The sequence below is a fragment of the Squalius cephalus genome (genome assembly GCF_949319135.1).
Source record: "Squalius cephalus genome assembly, chromosome: 14".
NCBI lineage: Eukaryota > Metazoa > Chordata > Actinopteri > Cypriniformes > Leuciscidae > Squalius > Squalius cephalus.
The window spans coordinates 19,312,563-19,328,061 of NC_137135.1; the positions used below are offsets into that span (position 1 = coordinate 19,312,563).

General features: G+C 36.9%; 3 protein-coding genes across 8 annotated transcripts; 2 read left to right on the top strand and 1 right to left on the bottom strand.

The window, feature by feature from the left end:
* Nucleotides 1–117: 117 nt before the first annotated feature.
* On the bottom strand, nucleotides 118–3,751 carry fosl1a (FOS like 1, AP-1 transcription factor subunit a). 4 transcript variants are annotated; one of them, XM_079892994.1, is made up of 4 exons: nucleotides 3,213–3,751; nucleotides 2,361–2,615; nucleotides 1,265–1,372; nucleotides 118–1,171 (listed from the first exon to the last, which is right to left on the bottom strand). In XM_079892994.1, exons 1-4 carry the CDS (start codon nucleotides 3,369–3,371, stop codon nucleotides 593–595), a joined length of 1,101 nt encoding a protein of 366 aa, XP_079749120.1. In that variant the 5' UTR covers nucleotides 3,372–3,751; the 3' UTR covers nucleotides 118–592. The 4 variants fall into 4 exon arrangements, with proteins under 4 accessions (XP_079749120.1, XP_079749119.1, XP_079749118.1 ...); XM_079892993.1 differs by having other exon boundaries at nucleotides 2,361–2,618; XM_079892992.1 differs by having other exon boundaries at nucleotides 2,361–2,621.
* Nucleotides 3,752–6,477: 2,726 nt separating this feature from the next.
* On the top strand, nucleotides 6,478–10,632 carry yif1a (Yip1 interacting factor homolog A). Of its 2 annotated transcripts, none has more exons than XM_079891697.1 (9): nucleotides 6,478–6,535; nucleotides 6,841–6,882; nucleotides 7,291–7,535; nucleotides 7,712–7,816; nucleotides 8,147–8,225; nucleotides 9,112–9,169; nucleotides 9,357–9,512; nucleotides 9,616–9,709; nucleotides 9,787–10,632. In XM_079891697.1, exons 2-9 carry the CDS (start codon nucleotides 6,852–6,854, stop codon nucleotides 9,943–9,945), a joined length of 927 nt encoding a protein of 308 aa, XP_079747823.1. In that variant the 5' UTR covers nucleotides 6,478–6,535; nucleotides 6,841–6,851; the 3' UTR covers nucleotides 9,946–10,632. The 2 variants fall into 2 exon arrangements, with proteins under 2 accessions (XP_079747823.1, XP_079747824.1); XM_079891698.1 differs by having other exon boundaries at nucleotides 6,480–6,535; nucleotides 6,844–6,882.
* A 329-nt stretch (nucleotides 10,633–10,961) lies between these two features.
* Nucleotides 10,962–15,057, top strand: LOC307170560 (uncharacterized protein). 2 transcript variants are annotated; one of them, XM_079891695.1, is made up of 5 exons: nucleotides 10,962–11,039; nucleotides 11,554–12,160; nucleotides 12,269–12,390; nucleotides 12,538–12,593; nucleotides 14,009–15,057. In XM_079891695.1, exons 2-5 carry the CDS (start codon nucleotides 11,600–11,602, stop codon nucleotides 14,299–14,301), a joined length of 1,032 nt encoding a protein of 343 aa, XP_079747821.1. In that variant the 5' UTR covers nucleotides 10,962–11,039; nucleotides 11,554–11,599; the 3' UTR covers nucleotides 14,302–15,057. The 2 variants fall into 2 exon arrangements, with proteins under 2 accessions (XP_079747821.1, XP_079747822.1); XM_079891696.1 differs by lacking the exon at nucleotides 10,962–11,039 and adding an exon at nucleotides 11,204–11,276.
* The last annotated feature ends 442 nt before the right edge of the window (nucleotides 15,058–15,499 follow it).

Below are 15,499 nucleotides of genomic sequence, written 5' to 3' on the forward strand. Positions count from 1 at the left end.
AGTGATATATATATATATATATATATATATATATATTATATATTATATATTATATATATATATATATATATATATATATATATATATATATATATATATATATATATATATATATATATATATATGCAGTATGTGCTGTGATTATTTCAGTCTACTTCATATGAAAGATGCTTTACCTCTCGTTTTGCACTACACATGCATAAAGGTGAAGTGTGTAATTTCTGCGCCACTATTTCTTTCACCAACTCAAATGGCAAAAATAAAGACCATTTTCAAACCGTGTTCTGAAACAAACCACACTGTCTGTCATAGGTTGGACAAACAGATGCCCCTGGTTTAGCCAGTATTACTGATCAGCCAATGAATGGCCCTATTAAGCTGGGACAGGGGAAAGTGTTTCAACGTCAAAACCGTTATACACATCACCTTTAACTTGTCCTTCTGTATTCTTATAATGCATTTAAGTGACTTGATAATAGCCATAAATAAAGGTAAACAGAATACACAGGTAAAAGCATAACACATGCCGTACTTGCTTATGCTTGTGTGTAGTAGTAAGGACACTTTTGGAAGTCATGAACACGTTGAGAAATCAAAGGGTGAGGATGGTTGGTGAGTTGAGAGAATGATCTGACTGATCCCCGCTGCTGCTGCTGCGGCGATGAGCGACACCACACGGCTGAGGGTTACGAGAAGGCTGGCTGGTACCGTGTTGAGAGGGGGCGAGACTGAGGGCTTGGGATGAAGTCGCTGAGCTGGTATCCATTGAAGATGGGTAGCTGAAGACCAGGCTGGCAGAAAAGGGAGTCAGAGATGGAGTGGAGATGAGGACAGGAGTATGAAGAGACTCTGATTCTAGAGGTACGCTGGTAACAGTGGAGGCTGAAGCTGGAGGTGGGATGGTAATTTTGGGTTTGGGTTTGGGCTTTTTAGACTTGGTGTAACTCTTTGATTCTCCAGAGGGTCCAGGAAGATCAGGATCCGCAGGCTCAATCTTGATTCCACTCAGTGATGGGAGGTCATTGTTGGAGTCAGAGTCCGAGTCAGAGTCCTGGACTTTGCAGATGGGTTTATGGGCCTCGAAGACCAACTCAAGCTTTTCTTTTTGCTTCTGAAGCTCTGCAATCTCCTTCTGCAGACGTGATTTTTCATCCTCTAAATGGTCAGTTTCCTGTGAAAAGTTGAAACGTTCAGTGTTTGGGTCCAAGAAATACAAAGACATTTCAAATGAAAGGAAATGTCAAATGAAGCTAAATGAACTTACATTTTGCAATGTGTCAGTCAGTTCGCGTCGACGATTCCTGCACTTAGCCGCAGCCATTTTGTTACGTTCCCTTCTAATTCTACGCCGCTCAAGTTCCTCAGTGGATAGCTGGAGTAAGAAAGTAAAGCAAATGTAAGAAACATGTAAATAAATTCATATTCATGAGGTAGTTTGACATTGTGTACACAGGTAGGAAATGTAAAAAAAAATAAAAAAAATAATAAAAAAAATAATAATAATTGATTATAGTAATATATAAAATAAAAAAATATATATAAATCATAAAAAATAAATATAATTATAAAACAGTGTCTAATTGGAACCATTGTCAACTCAAAGTTGTTAACTTGTGGAAATACTGCCATCTAGGGGATGAGATTTTTAATTATATTTCAAAAATCATCAACTACCTTACATTCTAAGGCAATATGGCCATTTTCATCTCTGTAAATGCTCTATTATGAATCTATTTATATTCCTTTAATTCATTTCTCGCTGTCTTTCTTTTGTGAGCATCATTTGCAGTTTCCTGTCCTTGTATTGATGAATCACCTGCAAACACCCTAGTGACTCAGGAATGAGTCATATTTCTTTACTCCAGTGAATCACATGATATCCCATTTCCTGTCTCAATATTTCAGTCTCACGCTGCCATACTCAAGACTTGGATGCATGAGTCAAGAAGGATTTCATGAGTTAATATTGAACGAGCATCTCTGCGATTCATCTTCGGTAGATGCTGTCTAGTATCCAGCATATTATAAACTCATTATTAAGAGTCTTATTCAAACATGCTTTTACAGCTCAATACATAGTTTACACTCTTCAATAAGCCCAAATGAGATTCACACCCTGTATGTATCAGCAAACACGTTCACAGATCACACATACACACTAAAGACTCACAACAGGATATTACACAATCTGTGTCTTCCACGCTTTGATTTAGAATACACGCATGACTGGGTTTGGGTTTGGTTTTGGCCAAGACCACTGACAAAAATGGAGAGGATGACAGGTGAACATGGTGACAAACCATGCTGTCACAGTCTCCCGTCATGACTCATCACGTAGACAGACTGACAATTAAACTTACATGTTCATTATTTCTGCTTCTTGTTGAGCTGCCGACAGCTGTAGCTGCTCTAATAACACCTGGCCGGGATAGATGTGATAGAGTAAGTTGAGGATTCATAGATGGGATTCTTGGTGGCAGTGGGTAAGATGGTCGAAGTGGCCTGGATGGCCCCGGGGTGCCCAGAAGGGAGGGCTGAAGCATCCATTGAAGGTCCTGGTTTGAAGTTATAGCATTAAGACTGGGCACAAACTGACTGGATCCTGCCACAGAATACTTCTGCTTTAAAGTACAGGAGACACAGATAATATATTATCAGTTACCAAGGCATTGGCATCAGAGATTTAAGGAGGAGACTTTATTATATCTATGACGCAAAAACCCATTGTTGTTGTATTTGCTGAAACACCCAGATATAAACACCAACCTGAATAGGCAATCACACTTATAAAGACAATAACATTTTTTATTATATCATTACTTCATTACTCTATGCTCTTATTTGGTCAATACAATTTAAACCATGGGTTCTAACTGTACTCCAGGGGGTCCACAAAGATATTTAAAACGTATGGAATTTAATTTTTCATGACAATTCAAACATGCCAGACTACTTCATGAATATGAATTACAACTAATTTCTAATTAAAATACATAATGTTAAGCATTTTAAGTATAATGATATGTTAATTTTAAAATATCACTGAGGTCATTTATCTTTAATGAACAATGAAAATGGCCCTGTAACTGTCAATTATTATATATAACGTTAACGTTACTTGGTTAAATGTTAATTGAAACTGTTTTGAAATCTTAAATTCCTGAAAGAGTATAACATATTATCCTGTTAGATATGATATAAAAGACGCTTACCTGTTGTTGTTGTTGCTGTTGTTGTTGATGGTGGTGGTGTTGTTGTTGTTGAGTTGTGACAGTGGTTGTAGTGAGAGAAGCAGAGCTCGAGCCTGATCCAGAGCTACTATCTGGGAAGGTCCGGTCAATTCCTCTGCCCAAGTTTCCGTAGTTGTACATGTATGCCGTTTACTCTTTAGTAATCCAAGGAAAACTGTTGTCTAAGTCTGTGAAACTCTGTGTTGCTGCTTTCTTTTCTGGGTCTGCTTCCCGAAAAGGTTCCTCCTACTTATAACACTGACAGTTCACGCGAAATTCAAAAGCAAGTTAAAAATCCACCTTATTGCGGGAAAGCGGTAGAATCCAACACGATACACCTGGGGGAGTCTAGAAGTTTCTGTCAACATTCAAAATGTTCATATTGCATACAGCGATAGGATAACATGTAAAAAATTAAAGTTTTAGAATATATATAATGCAGTTGTGTTTTTCTGCCAGACTGGTGGTTACATGTGTTCACGAGAATAAATATGTGATCGAGAGCCGTACAGTTTTCGCCCCTCCCATCTTACGGGAAATGGTGCAGCCGGTATATTTGATATTTTTCAATGACGTATAGTCACATGGAAGATTACGTATATGACCATATTTGGATTTTTCCGGGAACTCCTGCTTGAGCTAGTGATAGGCGCTCTCATCTCTAAACCGAAACTTGAGCTTTTTACAGCTACTTTTGTTTTGTATAATTTAGTTTTTAGTTTATACATCTATTCAGAATTTTTTTTCCCCTGAACTAGCATGCGGGTTTATGTTAACACTTAGTAAGCAGTGTGTGGTCTACATTTAATTGGTCACACACAGCAGCTCACGTACTCTTCCGATGAGTAAATGTTAAGAGAGTGGTTGATCTTCCACAAGGGAAATCGTGTGTGTACATTGAGGTTTCAGCACGTTCCTGTGGAGAGACCACTTAAAAGCACTATACACTGAATGAATGCTATGAATGAATGAAGGGTCATGAAACAATTTTCACTGCTTTTCACAATTTAGCTGAATCATCCTTACAGCAATGAAAGGGAAAATGATTCATCGTGTCAGGGAGTGAAATCTTGATTCATGACCTTTCCTTCTCTCTTTTGAAAACCACAAATGATTGGGCAGTTCACAGTAGACCTGCAATCTGGTTTATTTTGAGCGCAAACATTTTACAATCAGAGAAGGTACTTGAAGCAAGCCTGTGCTTTTTATGTAAGTTGCTCTCACTCAGTCCAATTCCTGTTACAATGTTCACATCAGTGTCAGAAAAATATTTTTGCATCTTATGAGAGTACTTTTTTCCTCACCATATAAAAACACAGTATGTGACCATTTGTTAAATGCTTCTGAGTCAATCATCTGAAATAATTCTAAATCCAAACAATTAAGACTAACATCACCAAGTATTAAAATTGTAAAAAATTATTACCAGGGGCATTTTAATATCTCCTTGGGTAATTTGTATACATTTGGTGGCATTTTTGACCTAGTTAAGTTCTTATCCTGGTCCCTCTGACATCATTCATACTTCATGAATTTACAGTGCCAATTTCTACATACTGTAAATATGTTTTTCTTGTTTTTTTGTGAAAACACACAATTTTTTATTTTTTATTTCAAGTTTTATTTTTATTACCATTCAAATACAGTCATTGTTGTTTATGACCATTTTTCAAAGCATATGAGCATAATTTTCAGCATCATTATGACTCATTTTGGACTGGCCAGTACAATGCACTCAGTACACTGATCTGATTGTGCCCAAGGAAATGTTTGTAAAAATGAAACCGCAAGGCTGCAGGAGATATCTTATCTGCTTTCTCTGTGTTTGAGGAAAAATTGACTCCCCACCCCTATTAAATGGTATTTTGAAGTATATGTTTCAGATTTCTTCTGGCAAAATCTGGTTGAATCCAGAGTGTTAGTGCCTCATTAAGTGTATTATGACATAAGCAGAATGGAATGCTGTGATGACACACCCCTTTTGCAACTCTCCGCAACATGCCTCAACATGCAGGCAAGGTGCTTCTTGCCCAGTGAGATAGGATGTGCTATTACCCAAGGCTTGGTACTGATGCAAGCTATTTACGTATGTTGAAGTTCTGGACACTAAGAAATTAAGGGCACTCCCCAATGCCAGTTATTACACGTATACAACCAAATATGTTGCTATTCTTTCATTTATCACGAAAATATTACCAGCATTACCAGATAATTTACAGTTTACCAGATTAAAATATATATATATATAAAAATAAATAGCTTATTATTTCTCACACACTTAGGTGTCATTATTGCATATTATGATGTATTAATGCTTTTTTTCTTTTCTTTTTTTTCATTCTCATAGTAATTGACTTTAATTGTGACATTAAAGACATAAATTAAGCATCATTTCAACATAAGAGAAAGGCCATAAAAGATTCAAAATTGTTCAATTGTTTGGCCTATTACAACAAATATATTAGGGTGTCTCAACTTCATGACTGCAAAAAACAGTGAATCATGAAAAAGGCCAACTCTGTGGCGGTTAAATCTTTAAGACAATCTCTCTCTTTATGTCCAAATCAGTTAAATATCTGTTCAATATAGGCTTTATTATTATCATGATACATTCATGAGACTTACAAAAGAGTTTTTGAGGACCATTTTCCTGCATAAAAGTTGAAGCTGTGTTTTTATGAAGTTGTAATTTGACACTTTTATGATAATACTGACAATTAAATGTCAACAGTTTCATTTTTTTTAATCAATGTGGCTCTACAAATCATATGATTCTTTTTAAGCATCAGAAGCACAAATCACATGTTTTTGTTATGAGAATGTTTAGATATAAACTAGTTTATCAATAACTACAGACCAACATTTGGTCCCAGCTTTCTAGCTAACCCCTGCTGAGTGAGTTTAATTAGACCATTATTTTATTATTATTATTTTTTTTAAATAAATATTATTTTATTATATTTAAATATTCATTGAGCCATGGTCCACATTTAATTAAACGTATAAGAAAACGTAAGAAATAAAAAGGGATGTATGCAACTGATTTACTGTGTTAAAATCCTAGACTGGAAGAAAAAAAAAAAAAGGGGGGGGGGGTATTTTCCTTTCGGTTGCCTAGTACTGCGCAGCGCTACTACCTTTTTGATTGCTTTGTTTGCAGCCAATCAAAATGCAAGAACTTCAGTCCACGCAAACGTCATTCTAACCAATGAAATTATGATGTTTTTCATCTCTGCCACGCAGGCACATTTGTCATCAGCCAATGAGAAGCGAAGCGAGGAGGGTGTTAGGGTGAAGGCGTATCTGTGAGTATAAGCTAACATGAGAACTTATTAAAAAAAACATTATTTCAAACTTATATTATACGTGACTACCAGTCGTTTGTATCCGCATGAAGATACATGTATTTGTAATCATTTTGGTATCACATTCAAGATTAATCCGACATGTTTTGGTAGTCATCTTTCAGATTAGCAACATAGCAAGCTAGTATATTATCACTTGTCTGATGCTGACATCAGATGCAACATTTTAGTGGGGAGACTTTAATCGCTTAGATTGCAGATTTTTTTCTGGTGAAGCTGATCAAATTATTTTTTGGAATTCAAAGCAGGAGAGAAGATGGATTTTCAACAGCATGGACACCGGGCAAGTACGTATGAATAAACGTGGCAAAATATTGTTGTTCTTTGACATGATACGTGGACAACTAACGTTACATACTGTACTTTAAAATCAGCAAAGTCTGAAATGAATACATCACGTGCAGTTTGGCACCAAAGTACAATGCAGACTGTAGAGTAACTGATTAGTTATCTTAAACTAATTATATCTCTTAGTTTGTTGACGTGCTGGGTGAACTCTTGCCACATCACATGTAATTAGTATGGACTGCTTTTATACCACAGGTCATAGTAAAAAAGAAATTAAATGGAAATTAGGATCCTATTATTTGAGAAGCATAGCCATACATTTTATGTGAGAGTTGTGCAAAGGGGATGTTGCTTTATCCGTCATTTCTCATCGTACAAAAAACAAGCAATTGTTTTTCTCCATGCAGCAAAACCCAGAGCCCGAGCATCTCCACCCAGTGGGGGTCCACTTCTTTTTGATGACACCAGTTCTTCTGGGCCTCCTCCAATGAACAATCAGAACTACTACAGTTCAGGTTATAATATGGCTGAAGTGTCAGCGGGTGGTCAAGAGCCTGGAGTGGGCAACCTCTTTGCAGATCCGATGGCCAATGCTGCCATGATGTATGGCTCATCACTTGCCAATCAAGGCAAGGATATTGTGAACAAAGAGGTGAGATGCCATGTTTGACTTAGGAGGTACACAGTGAAATGTTATGATAATGTGTGAAAACAACTGATCTAACTATAGATATTAATCATGCATTGCATCTGACTTCTGAAAAATGTTAATTAATTTGAATTGTGTAATTGATTTTTTTTTTGTCCACCCTGTAATCTCTTCTGCAGATTAACCGATTCATGCCAGTGAACAAGCTGAAGAATTTATTTGCAGTTGATACCAAATATGTCATGAAGAAACTGATGATTCTCATTTTCCCATACACACATCAGGTAAAATGTTAATTCCTAAATCAAATAGATAATTCATGTTTATTAACATTATTTTCTCATTTGAATCAGAATTACTACTTTGCTGGACATTTTTTTGTCTCCTAATATTCTTAAAACTAAAAATGATTAAATGGAGCACAAAGTTTATTTAATCAGTTTTAATATGTTGTCCCTTTATCATAAATTAATTTCAAACTTGTCTTGCATCACCCAAATTCATTCAGAAAATCTAAAATTATTCAAAAGGTTTGTCTTGCCTTTCTTTGAACGGGTTTAATATAATCTTTTGCTTTTTTTTTTTTTTTTGTACGTTTACTCTGATATGATCAGGACTGGGAAGTACGTTACCACAGGGACACTCCTCTCACACCACGCCATGATGTCAATGCTCCAGATCTCTACATACCCAGTAATTGATGTTTATTATTAATTTTGAGCAACCTGAAAAATCATTGATCTATGCGTACAACATAAATTATTAAACATCTTGAAAGTAATTTTAGAGTTTCTCTAAGGCCCAAAACAAACATTAAGCAAGTATTTGAATGCAAGCTCAAGCTCAATTTTGTGTCACTCTAAAAATGTGTCAGAGCAGAATTCATAGTATGCACTGCGTTCTCAGCATTACCACAAGTGCCGATGTGGTGGACATTTCCATAAACTGTCTCCTCCTACGGCTAGTATTCTCTCTCCAGTCAGCCAGGTCACTTTTTTCAGGTAATGGCAGAGCAGCAGTTGAAGAGAATCTTTGTAAGTAAGTTAGATTTTATAAACATGTTTATAACTGGCTGGCTACCCGAATAATTACACGTCCTGATGGCACAGACATTTGAAGGGAACTCTACTGCTCCCTTGAGTACTAGGCGAGTACTAGGCTTTGTTAAAGATGTATTCCCCCTGTTTCACAGACAAGGCTTCAGCCTAGTCCCAGACTAAAATGCATGTTTGAGCTGTTTTAACTGAAAGCAACTTGCACTGATATATCTTTTTCAATATGTAAGTGCCATTGTGGCTACATAAATGCCATAATTGAACTAAGGTGTAATCCTGGCTTAATCTAAGCCCTTTTTGTGAAACTGGACCTAAGAGTGCGCAACAAAACTATGCTTCCATTGCATTTGCATCTGTTGTCACATATTTGCATATAGTATGCATAATAGTAAGATCAGAAACAGTGTATTGGTGAATTTATAGATTTGTAGTGTTATTATTAGTTATTATATTACAATTATTAGTTGAGTTGTCTGCTCAGTGTGGATTTCCTCATCAATTTTTTTTTGTTTGTTTTCATTTAGCAATGGCTTTTATCACCTACATTTTGCTGGCAGGAATGGCTTTAGGAATCCAGAAACGGTGAGTAATGGTGATTATCATAGGAGAAGCACACTGATGTGTCATTTTACAGACATCCTGTTGGATTTGTATAACAATAATTAGTCAACTAGCCTATTACATTCAGTAACACTGATGTGACCCTATTAAATGGGATTCATAAATGTTTCATATGACATGAATTAGTTTGTTTTCTCTACATGTTCAGGTTCAGTCCAGAGGTTCTGGGTTTGTGTGCAAGCACAGCTCTGGTGTGGATCATTATTGAAGTTCTAGTCATGTTGCTCAGTCTTTACTTGCTCACCGTTCACACAGACCTCTCAACGTTTGACCTTGTTGCCTACAGTGGATACAAATATGTGGGGTATGTTTCTGTTGGATATTATATTGTATTAGAGCCTAGTTTGTAATTGGGTTATGTGTTTTTTTATATAGAATTAAAAACTATTTTTGTCTTTGTCTTTCAGGATGATTTTAACAGTGTTGTGTGGACTGCTCTTTGGCAGTGATGGCTACTTTGTTGCTCTTGCTTGGTCTTCTTGTGCCCTCATGTTTTTTATTGTGAGTTTTGTTTAGGAATTTGTTTAAAAGTGATGCTTACGCATTTAAGTTTTTCATTCTTTAAATTTTTTTTCCAGGTTCGTTCTCTAAAAATGAAGATCCTTTCTTCAATCTCAGCAGACTCCATAGGTGCAGGAGGGAGTGTCAAGCCCCGCTTTCGCTTGTACATAACTGTGGCATCTGCTGCCTTTCAGCCAATCATCATTTACTGGCTCACCGCTCATTTGGTCAGATGACCTACAGTATTTATACTATGAAGGAACTTATAAAATGACAATGCTGGACTGGGATGGCTTCAAACTTTGGCATTGTTAAAAAAAAAAAGTGACTTACCATGATTGCGTTTTTTCACAGAGGATTTATGTGGACTGATCTTCAATATTGGCTTCATCTGCAGATCAGTTGTTGAAAATATAATCTAAAAGTTTTACGGGATTGTGTTTTTCTGCCATTTTCACATGGAGAAAATGGGAAAATGACCATTCGACTGCTCTTGTGACTTTGCCATGCTGCTTTAGTGTCACAAAATCCAGACTTCTTTTTAAAGGGACAGTTTGCCAAAAATTAAGATTTTGTCACCCTCACCCTCATGTTTTTCCAAGAAAAGAAATGCTATGGAAGTCAATGGGAGCTGTCAACTGTCTGGTTACAAACATTATTTAGATCATCTTTTCTGTTCAACAGAAGAGAGAAACTCATACAGGGTTGGAAAAACATTAGGGTGATTAAATGGGAAAAAAAAATGTTTTGGGTGAACTATCCCTTTAAGAAGCATGCTAATCTATCTGCCCAGTGCTGTGATTCTTGTGTGGTGTGTAATTGGTGAACACATGGTCAACTCAAGTGCCCTTTTTCTGGTTATCTGTGCATGAATAGCAGTGTTTTCCTCTTTATAGCAAAATAAAGTCCATAATTTAGGCCTTTGAGGTGTGTAGAACTGTTTTCATCTTGAAAATTAAAATACTTGACTTTTGTTGTGACAGATCATGTGCTGTACACTCTGGGGGCAAAATCCTGCAACCGTGTTAGAATTACAAACGATGTTTTTCTATCGCATAGATAAGTACCAACGGCAAACATCAAACCAAACGCGTTTTATTTCATCCAGCTGATTGTCTCTTTAAGGAGGGGTCGCGCAGGAGGCGCGCCGGCTGCAAAGCGTCCTTCTGGTTTCCAAGGCAACGTGGGAAAGGACAGCGCAGACAGGACGGGATAGTGCGAGGCATAACAGCTTATTTTGCAGATATTTAAACTCTTTGACAGAAACTTTATAGTTATAAGAGAAAATAATAGGAGATTGAATGCTATAAATTCAGACCCAGTTGTTTAGGTAAGTTTTCGCCCTTCTTTCGCTCTTTTGTCTTGACATAAAGCGCTCACGCGAGCATGAATGCTTGGGTAATTATTCTAAATGTAACTTAATATTCTTGCGCCATTTTCTCAGGTGTATAGGCCATGTGGCTTTGCTCTCTGTGGTAGAATAGTCGAACTATTTTTATTTCTGTTTCATAAAGCCTGTTCATATTTTGCATTAATTAGGCTGTGTTTGTTTAGCACCAGTTGAATGGTATGTAATTTCTCGCTTGACTAACGTTACCTTGCTCAATGATTTACTCGCTTGTGTACTCAGTACTGTAAAAGAAATTATACTTCTGTGGAAGGGCAATGACTTTTACAGTCTCCTTCCTGAGTTTAATACCTTCAAGTTTGTTTACTTATTTATTTAACAATTTCTAAATCGGTGTGCTTGTTTTGAGAAAGAATTGTTTTTAAAGGACATGTTTGCACGTGTGTACATAATATGCACAGTGCATTAATATTAAGATGTTTGTGTGTTTCTACAGTTCAACAGGTTAATGTGTGGACCTGTATCTTGCTGCTGGGAAACAGATGGAGAAAGACACACAAGCACTGCCACCCCATTCTCCTCTACATTCCCCCCAAAATCATTCAGAAGCTCTTTCTCTATCCCCCTCTCTTCCACAGCCTGCCGCTGTTCTGCCTACCTCCCTCCCTTCCTCCCCAACCACCCCAGCCTCCTATCTTCACTTTTCATCAACCCCTCAGGTATATGGAGGATCACACTGCCCCAGTCCCTCCACAGTATCTGACCAGGATGACCTGACCTGCCTCAGCTGGTTGCATCAAAGAGGGAACCTGTTGCCCTTGCAGCCCCTGCCCAGAATCATGACACTGCCTCAGACTTTCGAGCCCATTCCTGCCCAACAGCTGCCTCCCTCCCCTGCCAAACCCCCATACTCTTTTAGCAGTCTCATCTTCATGGCAATAGAAGACTCGCCTGAGAAGAGACTCCCTGTGAAAAGTATTTATGAGTGGATTGTCGACAACTTTCCCTACTATAGAGAGGCTCCGGGTGGATGGAGGAACTCTGTCCGACACAACCTGTCCTTGAGCAAGAGCTTCCAACGAATACATCGAGACAAGAGTCAGGTGCGTCAGACCCCTTTACTTCCAAAACACATTAATCAGAATGTTCTGATCTCTTCTCATATAGATGGCTTAATTTGTTTAATCAAATATTCCTGTATTGTTTTACAGGCTGTTGGAAAGGGCTCATTGTGGCGTGTTTGTCCAGAATATCGGCCAGCTCTTCTGGAAGTTCTTAAGAAAACACATTATTGCCATCGTACCAACAGCAACTTGTTGAACAAGCCTGTTTTGTGAGTATGATTCGCTTTCTTTTAATACACCACCTGTATGATGCATAATATTGAATTATCTGATTTAATATGCGTGATGAACAAATGACTCTTTCATTTTTTATATATGATACTGATACAAGCATATTTGACCTCCATTTTGAACAGGTTGGAGGCGACTGATAATGGGCAGAACATTTTGAGTGAGACCATGGAAATTTCAGGTCAGTCACAAGTTTACAACACAACTTTTGAACTTAACTCTAATGAAAATCTACTAACCACTTATTCTTTTAATCACAATTATTATAGTTTAGTTTAGTGTCCAGTCATGGCTAAAAATTGGTCTTTGCTTAGCTTGTCATACTAACAAACAATCAATTACAGCACAACAGACCAAAACACCTAGAATATCATCCATAGAGGTTAATAATAAAAATATAATCTAGTGGCATAAAACAGACATGTAAAATAAATGTTTACAAGTATATACACTTCTGTTCAAAAGCTGTATAAATGCTATAAAAAATAAAGTAAAAACAGTTGTATTGTGAAATATAATTACAATTTAAAATAACTGTTTTCTATTTGAATATATTTTAATATGTAGTTTATTCCTGTGATGGCAAATCTGAATTGTCAGCATCATTATTCCAGTCTTCAGTGTCACATGATCCTTCAGAAATCATTCTAATATGCTGATTTGCTGCTCAAGAAACATATTATCAATGATCAAACCAGTTGTGCTGGCAATATACCCTTTTTTTCAGGATTCTTTGATGAATAGAAAGTTCAATAGCATTTATTTGAAATGGTTATCTTTTGTAACAATATAAATGCCTTTACTGTCCCTTTTGATCAATTTAAATGGTAGTGTATGATATTGTGCTAGCTTCTCTCGCATGCTCTTTTTTTGTGTTAGCCTTTATCCACTTTTCCCAGACACAGTATGTTTGTGAGCTGTTGCCTTGGTAACAGCCAGACATTACCCTAGCAACTTATAGCCACTGACATAATGGCCGTCCTCTCTGCGTCAGGCTGTTTTACTACAGGGTCACTTAAGTAAAGATGTCTCGCATAATGGACAGTTTACTCTTCATTTGCACACATCTTTTACCATATACTACTAATTAAACAATAATGCAACAGTACAGTAATTGGTATTTGTTAGTGTGTGTTTTTTTTTGTGTGTGTGTGAATGAAAGACATTTATTTAAAGGGATAGTTTACCCAAAAATGAAAATGTTGTCATCATTTACTCACCCTCAAGTTGTTCCAAGCCTGTATGAGTTTCTCTCTTCTGTTGAACTCAAAAGAAGATATTTTGAAGATTGTTTTGTAACCCCATTGACTTCCATAGTATTTTTTTTTCTACTATAACAGTCAATGGCTACCGTCAACTGTCTGGTTGCAAACATTCTTCTTTTGAGTTCAACAGAAGAAAGAAACTCATACAGATTTGGAACAACTTGAGGGTGAGTAAGTAACGACAACATTTTCATTTTTGGGTGATCTATCCCTTTTTTTAAAATGATGCAACTGTGAGTCTCATATAGAAGAGTCACATAGAGTGACTGTCACATTCCTGTTCTGTATGGTACAATTCTCTTAATTCCATCACTTTCTCACTGTTTCTCAGATCTAGATTCTCTGTCTTCAAACCCGCCGTGCTCTTTGATACCAGATCATGAGGAGCTGGTCCCCATGGAGTCTGTGGAGCTTACAGAGGTTGCTGGCGACGATTCGGAGAAAGATCCATTGGCAGACAGCGGTTACATTGAGTTACACTATTATCAGTATCAGCAATATCAGTACCTGGTTCTTCCAGGAGACGCAGAGCTGGACCTGGAGACGGTTGAGATACTGCAGCTGGACGCAGAGGCTCAGGAGGCTGCAGGGTCACTGCTTGATCTCGCGGGAGGAAACCACTGAGAGGTTGCCTGTGTGCTATGTACAAGCATGGAGGGTTAATGGGGAGATGGGCCACTGTGAAAACTCTAGGCTTGATGTATTATTGGCACTTTATAACTGCCTGAACTTTTACTTACTGTCATAAAAGGTGCAACATAAGCAATCCCAAATAATGTAGTGATTTGAAAAGTCATTTGTAGCGACTGACAACAGCACTGTGAGAGTATCCTTGGTATTAGTATATTGCAGGTAACTTTGGTTGAAAAAAGCATCTGGAAAATGATGAACGGTCATTAAGAACAAAATATTTATTGTTTATTGTCATGGTTGACAAGTTATATGTAATGCACTTCCATGCCATTGTTCATTAAGTCCCTCCTATTAAAATTCATTTAAAGATTTGTTGTATTCTAGGTTCAAATAAGAGGGATAAAGTTCTGATGTACTTTTTTTTGTAAAGAAAATTAGGTTTTTACTGTATGAAATTGTTCAAAATTATGAACATATTCAAGTATTATTGAGACAAACTGCCAGCTGTTAGTTTCGGTAGATGGAAAGATTAATATCTAACCCTTATTTCTATTGTCTATCCTTATTGTTATGCTACAGCATTCTGTAGTGATTAGTTTTCTGTGTAGTATGATGCATGTCACATTTTTCTTTATTCACGTTTATTTTTTTGCTTTTGTTTAGTATGTTAAACACTAAATTACACTCTGAACCCATTCTCTTCATGTGCAACTCATTTAGCAATAAAGTACTGAAATATTATGATGAAATCTTTGCCTGATTTGCCATGAAATTATGTTTACCGTAGTTTCAATTAGCAAACTCTTTGTATATTACAGATATAACAAGAATACTTTGGGGAGTGAAACACTGAAGATAACAATTTCTCGCATGGCTTAATTTATGAAAATTACACATCTTAACCTTTAGATACTGGTTGGTCTGCAGTGGTCTCATCTGTTAATGTGGGTAATTGAGAGAAAAACACCAGTGTTCTGACAGCCGTCCTACTTAAGATGACCTACCGGTTTAAATGCATAATTTAAGATACACCTTGAACAGCGCGAGACAGTAAAAACTGTCCAGATGTGCTTCTGATGTAATAAATGTGCTGCAAAAGTGGGTAGCATTTTTCATATGTATGCAGTCTGGGTAATCATCCTGAGAGGGTGGCTTGGATGTTCAATACACCTTGTATGTGTTCCTTTTA

Excerpts from the sequence above, each read along its gene's own strand:
- fosl1a (XM_079892991.1), bottom strand. The coding sequence starts at position 3,371 with ATGTACAACTACGGAAACTTGGGCAGAGGAATTGACCGGACCTTCCCA. Across the intron at positions 1,373-2,360 it reads GAAGCAGAAATAATGAACAT|CTATCCACTGAGGAACTTGA; the intron begins GTAAGTTTAATT and ends TTCTTACTCCAG. Across the intron at positions 1,172-1,264 it reads TGACTGACACATTGCAAAAT|GAAACTGACCATTTAGAGGA; the intron begins GTAAGTTCATTT and ends AACTTTTCACAG.
- yif1a (XM_079891697.1), top strand. The coding sequence starts at position 6,852 with ATGGATTTTCAACAGCATGGACACCGGGCAA. Across the intron at positions 6,883-7,290 it reads ACAGCATGGACACCGGGCAA|CAAAACCCAGAGCCCGAGCA; the intron begins GTACGTATGAAT and ends TTCTCCATGCAG. Across the intron at positions 7,817-8,146 it reads TTTTCCCATACACACATCAG|GACTGGGAAGTACGTTACCA; the intron begins GTAAAATGTTAA and ends TGATATGATCAG.
- LOC307170560 (XM_079891695.1), top strand. The coding sequence starts at position 11,600 with ATGGAGAAAGACACACAAGCACTGCCACCCCATTCTCCTCTACATTCC. Across the intron at positions 12,161-12,268 it reads TACATCGAGACAAGAGTCAG|GCTGTTGGAAAGGGCTCATT; the intron begins GTGCGTCAGACC and ends ATTGTTTTACAG. Across the intron at positions 12,594-14,008 it reads TGAGACCATGGAAATTTCAG|ATCTAGATTCTCTGTCTTCA; the intron begins GTCAGTCACAAG and ends ACTGTTTCTCAG.